General features: G+C 34.7%; 1 protein-coding gene across 3 annotated transcripts; it reads left to right on the forward strand.

The window, feature by feature from the left end:
* Positions 1–4242: 4242 nt before the first annotated feature.
* LOC107854861 (pre-mRNA-splicing factor prp12) lies at positions 4243–15828 on the forward strand. 3 transcript variants are annotated; one of them, XM_047397396.1, is made up of 15 exons: positions 4243–4700; positions 7709–7843; positions 7931–8010; positions 8150–8233; positions 8358–8445; positions 8545–8699; positions 8873–10874; positions 11241–11551; positions 11741–12056; positions 12152–12307; positions 12506–12647; positions 12908–12984; positions 14026–14165; positions 14981–15089; positions 15230–15828. In XM_047397396.1, exons 1-15 carry the CDS (start codon positions 4521–4523, stop codon positions 15425–15427), a joined length of 4173 nt encoding a protein of 1390 aa, XP_047253352.1. In that variant the 5' UTR covers positions 4243–4520; the 3' UTR covers positions 15428–15828. The 3 variants fall into 3 exon arrangements, with proteins under 3 accessions (XP_047253352.1, XP_047253353.1, XP_047253354.1); XM_047397397.1 differs by having other exon boundaries at positions 4302–4700; positions 15195–15828; XM_047397398.1 differs by lacking the exons at positions 4243–4700; positions 7709–7843; positions 7931–8010; positions 8150–8233; positions 8358–8445 and having other exon boundaries at positions 8645–8776.
* Positions 15829–21128: the final 5300 nt, after the last annotated feature.

Raw genomic sequence — 21128 nt, forward strand, 5'->3', positions numbered from 1 at the left:
TTATATGTACTTACACTATGATGATTGTAACAAACTTTTACAAGATCAACATCTATGACTTTTATACTATGATACTTAATTACACTACGGTCAAATGTGATACACAACTATTTATTGAGTTTGGTGAAGGCTATGATTTCGATTTCCTTGAGACATTATTTAATTTGTTTTAATATATATAATTCGAATAGTAATCACAATTAGCAATACCAATATTTAAGTTTTTGCATTAGATTTTGAATCTCTTAGAAGTGGTTTGGTGGGAACAAGTTATTAATTCGGAGATAAGTTATCCTATCATGCAAATAGAATAATTTATCTCATTATTATTATGATATAAATGACGGGACAAATAATCTCGGGACTATTTAATACCTTCAACCAAATGCATGCATGATAAAATAATCATGCATTTCATCACAAAATTATTTACCGTCCCACACCCTGGGGCGGAGCCGGCCACCTTTAGCTTAGGAACCTCCTTCGACGAAAAATTATACTACTATTTATATATTATTAAAATTATTTTTTATGTATATATAATTAACGTTGAACTCCTTTTGACTATTACTTCTAAATCTCCTTAATAAAAATTCTGACTTCACTACTACCCACATTAAATAACTTCTTAGAGTGAAACTACTTACCATACGAATTTAAATTAATCAACAGAGAGTAAATTTGGACATTGGAAAGAGAAAAAGATGCTAGGCTTACCAACTTCCATATAATCGAGCGAGGCAGAAGCTAGTGGATCACCGGCTTACTCGAAAAGCTGACTGACTGACAATGCACAAATGACTTACTTATTAAATTACTTATATATTATTATCTCTCTCCCATTTTACTCGTTTCAAATTTCCTAATTTGTTATTCTATTTTACTTGTTCTTTTTTACTTATTAAGATAAGACAATTTTTTTTCCATTATATCCTTAGTGTAATTGATTACTTCTTATTATTAGCATTCTTAAAAAATATTGCAAAGATGAGTACCATTAAGAGTATATATTAAGAATATAAATGATGATTTGGTATTAGTCATCCATTAATATTGGAACTAACAACAAAATACAATTAAGAGGGACAAAATAATAAAGTTACATTACCAATCACTATTTTTTTAATAGCTGTGTCATCTCAATTTGGGACGATAAAATAAAACGGAGGGAGTATCTCGTTCATTCGCTGCAATTTCCATATTTCCACCGGCACCGACTTACTTATATATATGGAATAATAATATTGTGTACGTTGACATGTCATAGATCTATCTGCGTCATGATTTTGCTTTTTATAATCGACTAGTCTACTAGTAAAATAAAAGTCATCAAAAACGGCAAAATAAACACGTACAGTTTGTCTGTCAACTTTCATACAATGAAGAAAGGATCTAGCGCGCACATATATATATATATATATAGCTCGTACTCTTTTCGTACGCATGACTTTTAAGCATCTTAAATATACTTACACATGCATAATCCTTTAGACGTTGGTAGGATCCATGTAGCATATGCACATTTTGCTTTTTTAACTCTCTGGATTATTCACTGTCTTATCACAATTATTCTTTCATACATATACAAGTAAAATAGAATCTATGCATTGATTAAGGGGGGCAGCGGACCAGAGTGATTTCGGGATCGGCCCGGTTCGGGTCACGCTCCGGTATCAGTTGCAATCGGTATACCGGGTACTCAACGGTCCGAAATCCGATATTGGTGTGGACAGCGACATTTTTCCTGTAGTTCTGGTACCGGTCCGGCGCGGTGCCGGAATAAACATTGGATATTTTTTTTTAAACTTAATATAAATATAATTTAACTTATTAAACTTATTAAAAATGTTATATTAATATATTTTTAAGTTAATTATATTAATAAAATATAAGTTAATTATATAATATAATTTAATTTTTTTAAAAAAGGTGAAGTAGGTATTTTTTCCGGTATAGTTGCGGTTGCTGGTTCGGTCCAATCCGGTTCTACACCAGTAACCAACGGAACGGTGCGAACCAACCAAAAATTTCGGTATTCCGATTCCGGTAGTACTGCTTCCGGCAAAATACACTGATAAGGCTGTACCGATTTCGGTTAAACCGGTCTGGCGATATCGATTCCGGTCCATTGCCACCCTTAGCACTGATGCACATGTGATGCTACCTGTCTCATATTTTACATGTGGAGTTACACGGGATACATATATTATTGTTGTTTGTTATCGAGTATATATATATTTAAATCTTTTTATAGATCCAATCGAAGCATTTAACTAAACCTTAAAATTAAAGGTAGTATATAAAGTATGTATGAATCTATTAAATGAAGCATACTTCTTTTTAGTATATACATGTTCGATGGTTCAATTATGTTGGATGCCTCATAATGATTAAGAACTTTATACTTATAGTCTATACAATGGGACTATTATTATTTCTTGATAAGAAGCTGCGATTCATCAAACTTCCAAAAAGGAAATTTCAACATTGACATTAATGATATGATTATTTTATCATCGTATCCCTATTAATATGTTGCTTACATTGTATATTGAAACTAATTTAGAAAAGAAAAAAAAATTAATGTTAAGGGTAAAATAGAAAAAAAGAAGTTGTCTTCTCTTGATATGTCAAAAATGATAAGTAAAAGTAGAAATTCAATTAGAAAATTAGTGACAAGTAAAGCGAACGGAGGGAGTAATTATTAAATGTATTTTGATGTAATTTGAAGCATACTCCTGAACAATTGGAAATGTTCAATTATGCCCTCGAACAATTGTATGTAAAGGTTCAAAAAAATAGAATGTTTTCTAAAAAACGAAAATCATTAGTGATATACTTTTTAGTAAGAACGACGATAACAATGAAGGCTTCCATGAACCAAAAGGGTAATAGGTTAGTCGGACAAAATAAATTTAAAAAAAAAAAAAGACATCCCGGTGCATTAAAATTTTTGCTATGTATAGGATCCAAAGAAGGGTTCCACCCCAAGGGTGTATTGTACGCAACCTTATTTTATATTTCTATCGAATGCTATTTTCGAGGCTTGACCCTCGTGACCTCCTGGTCACATGGCAACAACTTTATCAGTTCTTTAATTGTATTGAACTAATTTATTGTTGTTATTGTTCCTTTTTTGAATGTTTTTCACTGTATTTTTTGTTAGCGGTCATGTTTTTTTTTGCTGCAGTTTTTTCTTTACATAATTACTTTTATTTGATTCACTAGAGCCGACGGTCCTTTGAGAACAACCTCTCTATCTGCACAAGATAGGGTGTTAAAGTCTACTTATCTTTATCCTCCTCAAAATTCAGTTATGTAATTTCATTGAATATGTTATTATTATTACCGGAAGAAAAGGTTGTTTTCATTTCTAATTTATATAATAAAGATGTTAGAGTGAATACAAATTTGAAAACTCTAACCTTTTCATTAACTAGTCGTAATAAGAACAACTAAAAATCTTTAAAATTACATAAAATTATTATAATATTCTTAACAATAGAATCATTAGTTAATGAAGAAAACAAGGAACAAGTGAACAACCAAATGAATCATCCTAAACTTATGAGATTTATATAAGTTATTCTATTAACAACGTTCAAAGAATATAGTGCAGATGAGATTGCTTATGCCCTAATAAAAGGTCTAGATTTTGAGTCTTGATAGAGACAAAATTCTTTACAAAAAAACCTTCCTGTATTTTATGCGACGTGAATTTGGATTAGTGGGAGCACTATTTCTGAATGTGTCTTATACGCTGTAAATTTGGTAGTCGAAACACTTATCCAGAAATATGCTCTACGCAATGCAAATTCAAACTAATCGAAGCACTTCTCCTTAAATAGACCCTACATCCCATGAATTTAGATTTAGTTACAACGCTTCTTCAGAAATCGGTCCTACACAATGCAAATTCAAAATTAGTCAGACTTCAAAGCATACCACAACAACAACTACATACAACATACTCAATATATTCCCACCAAGTGGGGTCTGAGGAGGGTATGTGTACGCAGTCCATACCACTACTTTAAATGTGAAATAGAGAAGCTATTTTCGATAGACCTTGGCTCCTTTAACGTGCCACAAATTTGAATTAATCGGACTGCTTTTCCTCGACTGGGCCCTACTTGTGTGAATTTGGATTAATCAGAGTACTTCCCTCAAATAAGCTATCGAAAACTAATAAAAGAGAGTAGTATGATATACTGAAGCTTTCGTAATACGCAATAACAACGAACCGAACCACAAAGATTTATGGAGAATTATTAATAAAAGTGTAAAAATGTCTCTCCACATTTGGTCCCTCCGTCAAAATGCCACATGGAATGTAGAATGAATTAACTGTTAAAAGTAATAATGCTACTAGCAGTTCACTAAAATAGCAACGCAATCTTCTTCTTTTTTTCCCCTAAAATCTTCAAACTCAATGCAATAATAAACCCTAGTAATTTTCACTCAAAATTAGCTGATTAATCCGTCAGTTTTGAGGAAATTGAATAAAATAGTGGTTATTAATGGCAGTTTCGGAGGAGGAATCATCGTCATCATCGGGTGCCGGTAGTAGTAAGTCCGGATCAGGTGGTTGTAATGGGGGTTGTTATTTGGCTAAAACTGTTCTTAGAGGTAGCGTTGTTCTACAAGTTGTTTATGGACGTATTCGCTCCAGTACTTCATACGACGTCGTTTTTGGCAAGGTAAATAAACGTTTGCTATTAACTTCATTTGCAGATTAGTTCTGAATTTCAATGTGTGTGTGTATTTTTTCTTTCGATTATTATGTTTTTGGATTGAAATTGGTAGCACTAGCACTAGGGACAGCTAGTTATCAGATAACTCTGTTCATCAAGCCTATAATAGATACGAGGATAGAGAAAAATTGATGTAAAAGAACATATGTTGAACTGGTATGATTTGAAATTGGCTCGGATAGAGTAATGACTGTGGTATCTGGGTCAGTTTTTGTGCATACTAATTACACGGGATACGTGCTACCTCACGCTAGTAGCAACTATTAGGTAACTATGTTCACCAAGGATAGAATAGATAGGGCAGACCAAAATTGATGTAAAAGAACATATTTTTGACTATTATGATTTGAAATTATTGGAATGAAATTGTCCGGGACCGATTTTTTTTTTAAAATGAATGTGGTGTATGGACTAGTTTTTGTGCACCTAGACTAATTCCACGAGATACTTACCACCTCACACCAACAACAACTAATAGGTAGATACTAGGTAACTTTGGCCACCGAGGCTAGAATAGATAGGACAGAGCAAAATTGATGTGAAAGAATATATGTTGGACTATTGTGATTTGAAGCTATTGGAATGAAATTGGCCTAGATAGAGTTGTTTTCTTAAATGAATGTGGTGTTGGGGCCAGTATTCGTGCACCTAGACTAATTCCATGGGACATCACAGTAGTAGCAGCTACTTGGTAATTCTGTCTACCATGGTAAGAATAGATGGAAGGAGAGAGCAAAATTTTGAACGTAAAAGAACATATGTTTTGACTCAAGTTTCTTTTTTTTCAAGCAAGCTAATAATGATGATGATTCTTTGACTAGCTATGATCCTACTTACTCATGTATTATCTTATTTGATAACTGTGGTGTTCGTGCCAACTTTCGTGCACCTAGATTAATTCCATGGGATACCTGACACATCCTACTAGCAATAGTTACGAGGTAATTTTGTCCACCAAGGCTAGAGCAGATAAGAGGATAGAGCAAAGTTGATGTAAAAGAACATATGTTGGACTATTGTGATTTGAAATTATTGGATTGAAATTGGCCTGGATAGAGTGTTCCTTTTTTTTTTTTGTGAAAAGAAAAGACTCGTGTCCAGGTACGTTTTTGTGCACCTCGACTAATTCTACGAAATACTTGCCATCTTCCATCGGTACTAGCTATTAGGTTGCTTTGTAGGCCAAGGCTAGAATAGATAGGAGGATAGAGCAATTTTAATGTAAAAGAAACATATGTTCGACTTGTTTTTTTTAAGTTCAAGCTAATAATGATGTGGATTCTTTGACTTGCTATGATCCCACTTACTCTAGTACTATCTTAGTACTATCTTATTTGATGACTGTGGTGTCTGGGCCAGTTTTCGGGCACTTAGACTAATTCCAAGGGATACGTGCCACCTCCCACTAGGCACTAGCAACATCTTACCAAGGTTAGAATAGATTGAAAGACAGAGCAAAACTGGTGTAAAAGAACATAATGTTCGCCTCATGTTTCTTTTTCAGGCAAGCTATTAGTGATGATTCTTTGACTAGTATATGTTGTTTCTTGTACTTTGCTTATAGTATTATTTTGTTGTAGTACTGATTTATTACTATATGTTGTTTTAGTTACTATATGCTGTTTGTTGTACTTTGATTGTTATATAAATTTTTTGTAGTACTCTTGTATTACTGCCTATGTTCTAGTTACTATCTGTGACTACATCGAATCCCCTATTGGGTGCTTCTACCTTCTTTTTTTCATGCCTATCTTGAGGTTGTACTAACTACCCACACCCGGACATAAACATAGTCCGTATGTTTGAAATGGAAGTTTCATCCAGAGATTACAAGAGAACAATGTCACTTACAACACGAATCCTAGGCCATATTTCTAAATTTATTCATGTTCTCAGCTTGTGGTGGAGATCAGCTTCTTCATCTCTTCAAATAAATTTAGCAGTTAAAATGTTGTCATACTAATCTTATCAAAGTATCTCTGATTATTACAACAACAACAACATACCCATTGCAATCCCACGTGTGCTATGGGGAGGTGGGATGTACCCAGAGATTGAGTGCTGCAATTGCTTCTACTATACCACATTCTCTAGAATGATGTTCTAAAGCTGCGGTGTTAAACCTTCTCTAGAAAGATGTTCTAAAGCTGCGGCTCTAAACATACTCCATAAGTTGTTTAACATATGCCTGTGCTAGCTATAGCACTTTTTTTACTCAAGATGCTGTACAAATGCATATGCTATGAGTTCTTCTTGCTAGAACTGTTTGTTACTAGTCCAGAAAACCCAATATCTCCAGATCAACTTCATTACAGATGTACCAATCTCTATATTCTTTTACTTGAAGGCTAAACTTCTTATATTAAAGGGTTGGGTGGACTAATCAAATTTTAATGCTGATAATTACTCAACAACAGCAACAACAAACCCAGTGTATTCCCACATAGTGAGGTCTGGGGAGGGTAAGATGTACGCAGTCCATACCTCTACCTCTAAAGAAATAGAAAGGCTGTTTCCGATAGACCCAATGCTGATAATTACTGAATAAAGAAAAATAGTACCAATAGCTTGTCGCAGATGCTGGGAATGGCTTGCTTTATTCACGACGAGTCAATCCTACATGCAGCTGTTTTTTTCTGCCTAACTGCAGGAGGCACCTTTTCTATTATTACTCTCTTCTTAAGTGTCTATTTTCAGCCTAAAAGGCACAACTAGGCTTTATCTATTATTCACTGTTTTTATTTTATTAAGATATGTTTTTATAGTAGCAACCTATGCTCTCTTGATTTCTAGGTGGATGAATTATAGTATCCAATGCTAATAGCATGCTTAATTGTTTATCTGATTGGATTCCTAGCATGTGGGCTTGAACACGCGGTTGAATGTTAGCTACTTGGTTACAGTTTTAATCAACGAGCTTCACTGTAGTGATGTGAAAACGTATTTTGATGCAGGAAACATCTATAGAGTTGGTGATTATAGATGAAGATGGAGTTGTGCAATCTATTTGTGAGCAGCCTGTATTTGGCATAATAAAAGATATAGCTGTCCTGCCCTGGAATGAGAAGTTTCGTGTTGGAAGCCCACAGGTGTCTTAGATTGTGTATTTTGGCTAATTCTTTATTTCTAAGATTTTATACTTATAGTATTTTCCTTTCACCTTTTCTTTTAACTAGCTTCTGGGAAAGGATCTCTTGGTTGTTATTTCGGATTCAGGGAAGCTGTCAGTTCTCAGATTTTGCAATGAAATGCACAGGTTAAATTATTTTTCAACTGTATCTTTTTTCTATTATTTTTGTCACAGATAAAAGGAGCAGTTATTTTTCTTATTCTTAATTCAACCAAGACACTCATTTTTTTCATTCACGGCTTACCTTTGTGCACTGTTCACATAGGTTTTTTGCTGTAACACATATTCAACTTTCATCTTCTGGAAATCCTATGGATCAAATTGGACGGATGTTAGCCGTTGATTCCAAGTAAGTTGTATTGTTGATCGACCAATGAAACCAATTAGGTGGTCGGCAACAATTGAAATCAGTCACCTTTACTGCAGAGATTATATATGTCCATGTTGGTAATTTCTCTCTGTGCGCTTTGCAGTGGTTGTTTCATTGCTGCTAGTGCATATGAAGACAGTTTGGCGCTTTTCTCCCGCTCTGCTTCAGCTGGCAGTGACATAATTGATAAGGTTAATATTGTGCATACGATTCCTTCTAGATATTATGCAACTTAATCGCTTGAATAGCTATGTTTTATTCTGCTGATGCTCTTTAAATACTGATACTAGAGAATCTTTTGTCCTGCTGACAAGCAAGGGAAGATCGAGACTGCCAGTGGTTTCACCAGTATCTGTGGTACCATATGGAGCATGTGCTTTATATCAAACATTGTTTGTCAACCAAATAAGGATTACAATCCTGTTTTGGCCATTCTTCTCAATAGGTATGAATGATGGATGAAGTTTGCAAGCATAAGTAATTGTCAGATTCACAATGGTTAAAATGGCTTTGTGATGCAAAGTGGGTTTTCTTCTTTTATGGTTGCATATAACAAATCGTCATCTTATAACTTCTGGTTTTCTAGTTTCGATATGATGTTTCAAATTGGCCCTGCAGGAGGAGATCATATAGGAGCGAGCTCATGTTGATAGAGTGGAATACAAAGGAGCATTCGCTCCATGTAATATATCAGTATTCTGAACCTGGACCACTAGCACATCATATCGTGGAAGTTCCTCATTCTTATGGAATTTTGTTAGTATTTCGTGCTGGGGATGCTATTGTGATGGACTTCAGAGATCCTCATAACCCTTGTTTTCTTTATCGAATAAGTTTAAATTTTACACCTCCTTCAGTTGAGGAGCAGAATTTTGTAGAAGAGACTATTAGAATTCCCGATATTGTAGACGAAGATTATAGTGTTGCTGCATCATTGCTTGAGCTCAGTGATTCGAATAAAAATGACCCGATGAACATTGATGACGATAGCAATGTAAAGCCTGGTTCGAATTTCGTGTGCTCATGGAGTTGGAATCCTGGAAATGAGAACAATCCTAGAATGATATTTTGTGCAGACTCTGGAGAGCTTTTCTTGATTGAATTTTTATTTGATTCCGATGGCCTGAAAGTATCTCTGTCTGACTGTCTTTACAAGACTCTACCAGCCAAGGCTCTTTTGTGGGTGAGAGGTGGACTTTTGGCAGTTATTGTTGAGATGGGTGATGGGATGGTGTTAAAAATTGAAGAGGGAAGACTTGTTTATAGAAGTCCAATCCAAAATATCGCACCAATATTGGATATGTCGGTTGTGGATTACCATGATGAGAAACATGATCAAATGTTTGCATGCTGTGGGATGGCACCTGAAGGATCTCTACGAGTTATACGTAGTGGCATCAGCGTAGAGAAATTGTTGAAAACTGCTCCGATTTATCACGGTATTTCTGGAACTTGGACAATTAAAATGAAACTTGCTGATTCTTATCATTCTTTCCTAGTACTGTCTTTTGTTGAAGAGACCAGGGTGCTATCTGTTGGTGTGAGCTTTTCTGATGTAACCGACTTCATGGGTTTCCAACCTGATGTTTGCACGTTGGCATGTGGTCTCGTGGGCGATGGTCTGGTGGTGCAAATCCACCAGACTGCTGTGAGACTCTGTGCACCTATTACTGCTGCACATCCAGATGGTATTGATTCGTCGTCACCAACTTTCACCTCGTGGTCCCCTGATAATATGACAATAAGCCTGGGAGCTGTAGGGCCTAATTTGATAGTTGTTGCAACTTCCAGTCCATGTTTCTTATTCATTCTTGGCATCAGGACCATATCAGCCCATCATTATGAAATATACCAGATGCAACATGTGAAGTTGCAAGATGAACTCTCCTGCATCTCTATCCCCCAAAGACGCCTTGAGCAAACATCTTTTATCTCTAGAACTAATAATACAAATGGAGTTCCTCTGGATTCTCTTCCGAACGGATTGGACATTCGTAACACCTTCGTGATTGGTACACATAAGCCTTCTGTAGAAGTTCTATCATTTACTTCTGATAAGGGTATGAGTGTTCTTGCTGTTGGGTCTATAACCTTAACAAACACTCTTGGAACAACTGTAAGTGGATGCATCCCTCAAGACGTAAGACTTGTACTCGTCGATCGGCTTTATGTTCTTTCAGGATTGAGGAATGGTATGCTACTCAGATTTGAGTGGCCTTCTATCTCGACAGTTTCCTCACTGGTCTCGCCTGGCCTTCAAACTTTTGACAATTCTTGTATGGCCAATTGCACTAGTTCCTCAATCTTTGCATCTCAGAATTTTAGAACTCAACCTATGCAAGTGTCCAGTTTATTGGACAAAACGAAGGATTTTCCTGTTTATCTGCAGTTAGTTGCAGTTCGTCGGATTGGCATCACTCCTGTTTTTTTGATTCCACTAAATGATTCTCTTGATGCGGATGTGATCGCTCTAAGCGATAGGCCCTGGCTACTGCAAAGTGCAAGGCATAGCCTCTCATATACTTCAATATCTTTTCCACCTTCCACGCATGTTACCCCAGTCTGTTCAACTGAATGTCCCAAGGGAATTATCTTTGTTGCTGAAAACAGTCTTCATTTGGTAAGAAGAGAAGTCCACATTTCTATTGATAACAAAGCTCAACGCCTCATCATTGATATCTGACCTCCCTAGTTGCACTTGTAATTTACATATTATATGTTGGATAGGCAAATACAAGCCATATGATGGGTGGATTTCTTCTTGTTGCCCTCATGTCAGATGCTCAATATCACACTTTATTCATGTCGCCAGTGATCCTGTTTGCATGACTTCCGTATCCTCCCCCTTCAAAAAGGAAAAAAAAAAGTATATAATTAGAGAAGGAAAACTAAGAAAAGGAGGTTGAGTGTTTTTAGTCGTATATATTTATCTGGCCTTTGTACACCTTTAATAGTCAGACAAAATGGCCATCTTTTGTTTTTTCAGGTGGAAATGGTGCCTAGTAAACGGCTTAATGTCCAGAAATTTCATTTTGGCGGCACTCCTCGAAAGGTTCTATATCATAGTGAAAGCAGGTTGTTGCTTGTATTAAGGACTGATCTCAGCGATGATTTATGTTCATCTGATGTCTGCTGCATAGATCCTCTCAGTGGGTCGGTGTTATCATCCTTTAAGTTTGAGCCTGGGGAGATAGGAAAATGCATGGAGTTGGTAAAAACCGGAAACGAACAAGTTCTTGTTGTTGGAACTGGTCTCTCTTCTGGTCCAGCTATAATGCCTAGTGGTGAAGCTGAAAGGTTAGTGCCGTCCGCTAAAAGATTATTGCATTTTACCTCCATAAATCTACAAACTGTTTATTGTCATTGATTTTATTTTCTTCCCCAGTGGCCAATACTAGCTCTTTTCTTGGTAAATCTTTGTTTGTCTGAAGTGTATACATGAATTGCATGTTTATTTTTTGTTTTAATAAAAATAACTTTTGACAGTACAAAGGGCCGTCTAATAGTTCTTTGCCTCGAGCAAATGCAAAACTCAGATAGTGGATCAATTGCATTTTCTTCGAGGGCAGGATCATCTTCTCAACGGACTTCACCTTTCCGTGAGATTGGTGGATATGCCGCTGAACAGCTGTCTGGCAGTAGTCTCTGTAGTAGTCCTGACGATAACAGCTGTGACGGGGTTAAGCTTGAGGAAAGTGAAGCATGGCACTTAAGATTAGGTTGTTCAACCACTTGGCCTGGAATGGTGCTTGCAGTCTGCCCATATCTTGATCGTTATTTCTTGGCCTCTGCGGCTAATTGTGTAAGTTGAAATAAATCTCACCTGTAGACTTTCTTGCAAATCTAGTGTTACCTCTTACTAAAAATATGTTGCTTCCTTTTTCATAATCCCTGCAGTTTTATGTTTGTGGTTTTCCAAATGATAATTCCCAAAGAGTCAGACGCCTAGCAGTAGGGAGAACACGGTTCATGATCATGACACTTACTGCTCACTTCACTAGAATTGCTGTTGGTGATTGTCGTGATGGTGTCCTCTTCTACTCGTATCAAGAGGTGAGTAGTTAGAGTTGATTTACTTTAAAAACCTCCATTTTCTTGGGTTGTTTGTTAGGTGGATGGAAATTTGGAATTCCCTTTCTAGGTTTTCATTTGCAGGGCACGTGAAAATACTTTTCATAGATATTATTATTTTGCATTCGTAGATTAGAAACTTGTTGCCTTACAAGCTATCTTCTTCTGTCTTGTGACCAGGATGCAAGAAAACTAGATCAAGTTTACTGTGACCCTGTCCAGAGGTTAGTTGCTGATTGCACTCTTATGGATGGAGACATAGCTGCTGTTTCAGATCGAAAAGGGAGTTTAGCCATTTTATCATGTTCGAATCACTCTGAAGGTAAATTCAACTTACACTAACTATATAAATCCCATTTCTAGAATGCAACTGCATAGGAAAAGAAAGATCAGGATCTCTGTATGGTTTATGCTACTTCTGATGTTGTTTTTATTAGCTGAGATTCGGATGCACATCCTTATCGCCTTGTTTCTCGTGCTTTTCTTCATCTACTAACTATTTTTTATTTAAATGCTTTGCTTGTTCGTATTTCTTCTTTTTCTCCCTGTTTCTTTAAACAAAAATATGGTTTTGTTTTGTAGATAATTCCAGTCCAGAATGCAATCTAGCTCTAACTTGTTCATTCTACATGGGTGAGATAGCTATAAGAATTCGAAAGGTAAGCACTTGGTTGGAGCTTTTCGGTTTTGAATGATGGGTTTAGACCATGCGTGTCAAAGATGATAATATTTAAGCCCTATAATGCACCTTCTGATGAGTCTTCTTCTTGTTTGCCCTTATGAAGTCGTATAAATGATTTAAGCAAATCATATATAATACTTGTCATCGGAATGCTGTAGTACTTTCCTGTAGGAGATAATGGTTGGATGCCAAGATAGACATTTACGAAATTTATGGTCCAGAAAGTAGATAGAATGGATATCGAGAATATGGAGAAGATGACCAATCCAACAGTCTTGAACACACAGAATTTGTGATAGACTAGAAAATTCGATGTTATATTTTATATGTCAAGGAATCTGAAAAGACAAAAATCACCTTTTGCTGCATTGCAAGGTCATGAATCACTAACCAGTTACAGAATCCTGTATTTAAACATTTCTGTATTCTCTTAGATGATGCCCCAAGCTATGAAAGAACAAATATGGTGCTCAGTGGTGACGCAGATGAGGTTGTGCGTAGACAAACATGAACAATTTCCTAGGTTCTGAACTTGATGCTCGAGGGAGATGGAGAGGAAAAAAAATTTTCTCTGTCCATCTATAGCAAATTGTCTGATGTCATTATTTGTTTACCTCTTAACTTAAAATTTGTATTTTGTATTATATATTTAACATAAGAGTATTCAACTTTAATTCAGATTATTCTTATACCTCTTCTTATTCAATTAATTTAATATGGATTTAATTGTTTACATATGTAATGTTAAGTTAAAATTAAATCAACACTCAAAACACATTCGCTTTAAAAAAGAGAATATTTAGTGACATCGGCTTAACAAATTGTAAATGACTTAATGTAGTCGGTCTGAAACCTGCTTTAAGTTTTGCTTATTCCCACAGATTGTTAGCAGTTTGATGGAATGGGATATGAAGTTTGATGATTTGCGAAAAAATACTGCAGTGTCATATTGTCATTTCCTTGACTTAATTTTGGCGACAGCTTCAATTGATTCGATTTGAGCAATATTCTGTTGTAGGGGTCATTTTCCTATAAACTTCCAGCAGATGATGCACTTAGGGCCTGTCAAGTTGCGAGCAATGTCGGTGACATATCACAAAATAGCATCATGGCTAGTACGCTTTTAGGGAGCATAATTATTTTCATCCCTCTTGCTAGGTATCTTACAACATCCTGTCAAATTTATTGTTCATGTCACCTGAAAAACTTAAGTGTCTATCTTCATCGGTTGTGCTTCGGTCATTCTCTGACCTATAATTTCTCATGTATTTTTTTTCTTTTAGTCTTGTATGTGAGCAGCTAACTAAAAATATGAATTATCGGATAATAACACACTTTGGTGGTTGCTTGAGTTCAAATTAGCAAATTCTCCTCATTGAGATGTTAAATAGCTAAATATATTCATTTTTAGATGTCCTAGCATGTTGGCTCTACTGTAGTATTAGAATGCCAGTTTTGGGACTTCTCATGGCTCTTGTTTGTGAAATTTGAACTGATTGAATTCAACTATTCTTTTGAATGACTAGTATAGGGCATCCCGAGTTGGATTCCTGCTTTGCAGTAGTTTAGGAGTTAATAGTTTCTCTAAGTACAGTATCTGCTGTCTCTTTTCTTCTTACCCCACTACTTGCTGTCCAGCAGAGATGGGTGAGGAATCAGGGTTTAGATAATAGGAAGGGAAGTGGTCATAAGTAGTTTAGTTTCTGGAGTGTAACATGGATCCAGTGTTGAAGCATTTTTAAGTGGATGCCAAATTCAAGCCGTGGAAACAGTCTCTTGCAGAAATGTGGGGCAAGGCCGCGTACCATAAACGCTTGTAGTATACCCTTCCCTGGACTCCACGCATAGCAGCAAGAGCTTTAGTGCACCGGACTGCTCCTTTGCCAAAATATAGTATTTTCAGTTGGCTTTATCTATTTTCTCTGCAAAAGATTATTGTTGAAGTAACTTTGAAAAGATTTACTTTATCATAGGGAGGAATATGATCTCTTAGAAGCAGTACAGGCTAGGCTTGTCATCCATCCACTGACTGCTCCAATATTGGGAAACGACCATACTGAATATCGCTGTCGTGGGAGCATGGTAAGAGATGTAACTTTTGTTGAAGATCTGAGAACTTCTAGTGGTTTTTCTGTTTATTACTTCTATTTTATATTAATATTTTTTTGGAATAGCATGGTCCATTAGGATTCATATAGCCGATCCTGACTTGCAAATTACAGGCTAAGGCACCTAAAGCTCTGGATGGTGATATGCTTGCTCAGTTCTTGGAGCTTACTAGCATGCAACAAGAAGCTGTATTAGCATTGCCTCTTGCCGCACAAAACACAATCACGTTCAATTCAAAGCAATCTCCTACTCCAATTACTGTTAATCAGGTTGTGCGTCTGCTAGAACGTGTTCATTATGCGCTGAACTGAATATCAAGTCTTTTAACTTGGTCCTTGATTGACTGCCAAATCAAGTGTCCTTGCTCCAGACTATCGTCAGTGCCAATGCGTATCTGTTCATATTTTCAGAAGCACGGTGATCTGTGACTGCTAGAAGATGTTTGGAGCTAGATTGAACATTGTCTACATGCAAGGGTATTCTGCAATGTTTGGGTGTCTTCGTTGTGTTTGGGGTGGGAAGTGGGGTGGAGGGGTGATGCCATTCAGAAATAAATTTGCAGGGTACCTCTTCCATGGTCTTCGTCTATACACAGTTTTGTATGGAAAGTTTTCGAGTTTATGTACAACGCCTTGCTGAGAAACTCTTGCTGTAAATTGTGGCTGCATTAGCTTAAGTTAATTGTTGTAAATATATCTTTTTATTTGTCGCAGCAGCCTTGATGGACAAAGTTATTCGGTAAACTAATCGAGGTGCAACAACAACAACAACATACCCAGTGTATTCCCACCTAGTGGGGTCTTGAGAGGGTAGAGTGTATGCAGACAATACCCCTTTTGTTAGCGTGTTATTAACTGAAATAACGAGTTGCATGAGTGTAATGAAATTAAGTGCCAGGCTTTTCACGGAACCAAAAATGAATAAATGACCATTACATTATACAAAGGACATAGTAAGACATTAAATTTTAAAAACTGACAGCTGATGACTAATTCAAATTTGGTGGTTAGCAGTTGGGTATATTTTGATGGAGTTGGATGCATAGGAGGATCACTATGACTATAATCTAGAGATAGATGTAAATGATTTATTTGATATTACGATGACCCGTTACATAGGTTTGCTTTCACTTTTGTAGGTTGGTTCGGTTTATTGCTCTTTCCTTGCGCCTATTTCGCTTTAAGGGATTGGTTCACAAATCCTCCATATCAACGATTCCTTATCTGTAAGAATATAGTACGTAAATGATCTCTTATACGAATTTATGATTTAAATAGATGAGAAAATATTTAATAGAAGATCTTATACGTTTTATTTACATATTATTTTGTATTACGTGCCTTCTTATATTGAAAATTATCAAAAATAACAAAACATATCTAGTGTAATCTTATAGGCAGATATAATATAGCTAAATTAACATTAGTAATAGACTATAAAATCAGATCTTCCAAGCATAAAAATTCAAAGGAATATGCTATTTTAAAAATAAAAAATAAAAAAAATATGAGCCGTTCAAAATAGACTAGTCATTTTCAAGTAGAAATTTAATCCATAATTGCATTTTCATTAGTCTATAATTAACCAAGTCAATGGGTAAATATTTTCCTATATAATCCTTTTCCTTTTTTAAAAAAAAGAATCTTGTCCCTATCATTTTTTTTCTTTAAGATTTATCCAATTGTCAATTAGAGTGTGTCATGCTTTTTGATTTCTACTTTCTAAGGAAATGGATAATGACTTATTTGGTTTATCAATTAGTCTTAAGATTCTTTCATTTTAAAATTCTTTTGAGTGACATTTTCTACACAACACAATCACAAAAATTCAATTATTGTTATTCACAAAGTAAGTGACTAACAACACAGCCCGCCACGACAACAATAATTAGCAGTAATATAATACTAGTCAAAAGAAAACTATATAATATATATGTGTTAACATATGGCTTATGTTTCATTACTAAAGCAAAAAAATATTATTTTAAAAATATTTTTATGTAATCTAGCAGAATATTATACGTCAGGATATGGTAGAGATAGTCGAGGGCCAGAGTTGGGGTCGTTGGGTGCATGTCGGAGAGACAATGAACTTGAAATATCGCTTATGCAACTTATTTTTCTATTTTCGTCAGTAAAGTACGACGATTAAAATAAAATAAAAATGTGATTAATATGTTTTAAACTATAGCCGTCGCAATAGTGGAATCTTATTATTAAACAAATATTTTAAACATTCAAAAACATAAACTTACCTGATACATTATGTATAATAAAATTAACTTAGTCTAACATTAAGGGCCTATTCTTGTTTTTATGTTTTAGTTTAATTAGAACAAATTTAAATATAATCACCACTACTATGCACGTGTTGATTTCACATTTTTTATTATTATCAAGTTGCCAAAATACTTGTACATGATTCATAAACATATCATAAAAGTTCATTGAGGTGATCAACAGCGCGCTATCTAAGTGGTGTTTTCTTTTGAAATTATTTCTTTTACTTTCTCTGTCTGCTATTCCATCCACTAAACTGTCAGTATCGAGACAAGTTCAGAATGTTGACTGAGCGTAAATTAGTCTGTTGAGGCAGTCACAAACTTGCTGAAGTTAAAAACAGCGGATCGGTAGCAATCACAAGAATCCTCATGATATAAATGAATTTTCTTTGTCCACAAACTGATTATCCTCTTGTGATACAAGAAAATAATATTTGTAACGAGTTTCATTTAAATTGATTTTGATTTTATGCTCTAATATTTGTAACGAGTAGATTAATCTATACTTATTCGATTAGGTTCATTATTAGGGTGACTTTTAGATGTATTATATAGGGAAAATTATTATTTACTTTGTTGACTAATAATTACACTTTAATGGAATATATAGCATATAATTAAATAACAATAAAAGAAACACAATAATTATTTTGTTTTACACGCAATTAAATTCACAATTAAGAAGGGCCATGTGCATCACAACTCTAGTTACCTTTAATCATTAGGGAAACTTTTTTGAAGGTTGCAAGTGTATAATATCACAAATGGATCGGTAAGGATGACTGAGTTGGTGTAACGACCGGTACTCATGACGAAGGTCAAGGGTCAATTTCCCTTGCCAACATCTTCAATTCTTAGTCGAGTTTATCGCATCAAACTTATATAATATCCCAAATGGACCAGTAAGAAGGACTGAATTAGTGTAACGAGTGGTATTCATAAGGAGGGTCAAGGATTAATTTCCCTTGCCAACATCTTCTTGGTCGAGTTTGGCGCACCAGACTTGTATGATATCGAAATGGAACTTATAAGGATGGTTGAGTTAGTGTCGCAGGTGGTATCCTTAAGGGAGGTTAGAGATTGATTTCCGCATCGACGTCCTTCAGTTGAACTCGTCGCACTAGACTTATCTAACGTTATATACCTTACATGTGATTTACAAGTTATTGTACAGAAAAAGATTTACGCTTTACATACCCGAAGAATAGCAACGGTGGATTTTCGAGGTTCAAAAAAATATCCAATGGAATAAATGAATAGTTGCTTTTGGGAATAAAGTGAAATTTGGTACTCCTATAGTCCTATTATTATTATCTTAAAGAGCCAAAAGGGAAGTGGTCCTATATATATTTATGTATTCTTCTAGAAGCCTTTTATTCAGGCAAAAATGCTCCATATATATTTACAAACATTTTAGAAGTATAAAAAGTTTAAAATGGAATATATAGAAAAAAAGTTACTATGAAAAGGCTCAATTATGCTTTAGAATAAAACCTCTATTTACTATCTGCATTCATTCTGACAGGTCAATTTGAATTTACTCAGGTCTTATCGAACTAAAGTCTATATAAACCTTTAAGATTTTCAAAATCTTGATTGAATTCCAAGTTAGAATTATAATTTTATTTTTAAAATAAATAAAGGTCAACCATAACAAGTTATATGTTCTTAATCTTCTTCAAATAACATGATCACTTCTAATTATTCTTGACGTCAAAATTATTATTCTAATAGTCTTAGCTTTGATAATTCAATCCCCAATTTTGTTCAAAAGTCAAAAGTCCAAATATTTCTTCTAAGAAGAAAAATGGATGCATTTGTACTTAATATTTTTCTTTTTTCATAACGTCAAAATGAAAAGCAACTTTTGAATTTTCCTATGCAAAATATTATAACTAGTGCAAAAATAAAATAAAATAAAAATAACATTGATCGCCTATTCTCTAGATTATTCATTTTTCTTTTTGAATAATATATAGTTTAATTAAAAAACACAACGTAAAAAATAAAGTCAGCGTACACTCTATTACAGTGGACATCATGTTGTATATAGTTCAATTAGAAACTACTACAGATCTATCGATTTGCAAGTTTTTATTGATGTTGTTGCATTTGTAGTGTTTCAAAAAAAATTATACTTCAATTTCAAATAAAAAGAAAATATATTTAAATTTTGAATATTTTAAGTGATTATATTTGAAAAGTTACGTGTTATAAATATTAAAATACCTGATACTGTCAGTGTATATTAGTTAATCTCTTATTAAATCATAATTAATTACCGTTTAGTACTTTGTTCAACATATTTCAGGTGGATAGTTCGTTGACATCTTTTTAAAATAATAAACTACTATTTTTAGGGGGTCAAATATTCCCCAAACATGTTGGGGTTATATTTTTTTTTTTTTTTGATGAAATAGAAGTGCATTAAGTAAATAAAGATAGTTATATTCAATAATTCAAAAAAGAACATACAAGGGGACATCAACATTATTTCTTCCTAATAAAACTATAATAAAATAATTAGTTGATCATATTATTTGCAACATTTGCATATGATCCCATGTTCATTTTCTCCAGAATAAGAGGCAAATTAGTTAGAGGAACCTTTTAATTTATTAATCACTTAGATTTTTAGTTTATTTAATTATATCCTAATTAAAGTAGTGTTAGATATGGTTTTCAATTTTATTTTTTTAATCTGGTCTTCGTAAGAAATTCTAAAGAATCAAGGAGGAATGAAACATTTGTGAAATATTTCTCAATGCTATAATCATATACCATATAGTTGTCAAGCCACAACATATATATATGTCTGTTCAATCATTTTGTACTTCTTGATTTTAGATAAATTATTTATCTATGTTAAATTATACAGCGTTGGCGTAATTGATAAAGTTGTTGTCATGCAATTAGGATATTACGAGTTCAAGCCTTGAAAATAGTCTTTGACAGAAATGTAAGATAAGGTTGCGTACGATACACCCATATGGTGGGGCCATTCCCCGAACCCTGCACATAGCGAGAGCTTTAATCCACCGGACTGCTTCTTTTGTGAAATTATACAAATCAAGACATGACGTAGTTTTGGCTTATCGAGGGTATGACCTTGATGAGGTTTTGGAGGATATGAAGTAGGGTAGAAGGTAAGTTGGTAGTAGTAGTGCATTGTCTCGCTATATGTCCATACTAGTAGTCGTAGCATATGCTTCTATAGTTTTTGGTTCTTCAATTCAATTTCTATTACTATGTGTTATTTCTTGTACTCCTCGTACTTCTTTTTTCTGGTTTGCTTTGAACTGATTTTTCTTGATCCTAAGGTCTACTGGAAACAATACATTTTACCATCGCTAGAACTCACTTATTTTATGGGACAATACTAGATAGTATATCTTATTGTTGTTACTATTGTTATTAAACTACTTTTTAATATTAATAGAGTGATTAATTCTAAGCTTTATTGAGTTTTTTTTTTTGTTTTTATTTTTCAAGGTATCCCCACAGCCGGCAGCCGTGAGACTAATCCTCCATTCCTTCAGTCAGCGTACTAAGCGGTATGAAACTGACCACAGAGTTTGCTTCATTCGCTAGAGGTGGGAATCGAACCTCCAACCTCTTATTTACTCCATTCGCCAGAGGTGAAAATCGAACCCCCAACCTCTTACTTAAGGGGTGAGGTGCTGAACCATCACACCAAACTCATAATGATGCTTTGCAATATCACACTTCCA

This window comes from Capsicum annuum, chromosome 10 (assembly GCF_002878395.1).
Source record: "Capsicum annuum cultivar UCD-10X-F1 chromosome 10, UCD10Xv1.1, whole genome shotgun sequence".
In the NCBI taxonomy this organism is placed as follows: domain Eukaryota; kingdom Viridiplantae; phylum Streptophyta; class Magnoliopsida; order Solanales; family Solanaceae; genus Capsicum; species Capsicum annuum.

Bases quoted from the DNA above. Each gene is read 5' to 3' on its own strand.
- LOC107854861 (XM_047397396.1), top strand. From the start codon at position 4,521: ATGGCAGTTTCGGAGGAGGAATCATCGTCATCATCGGGTGCCGGTAGT. The intron at 8,446-8,544 runs GTTAATATTGTG...TACTGATACTAG, and splicing joins GCAGTGACATAATTGATAAG to AGAATCTTTTGTCCTGCTGA. The intron at 12,057-12,151 runs GTAAGTTGAAAT...TAATCCCTGCAG, and splicing joins TGGCCTCTGCGGCTAATTGT to TTTTATGTTTGTGGTTTTCC.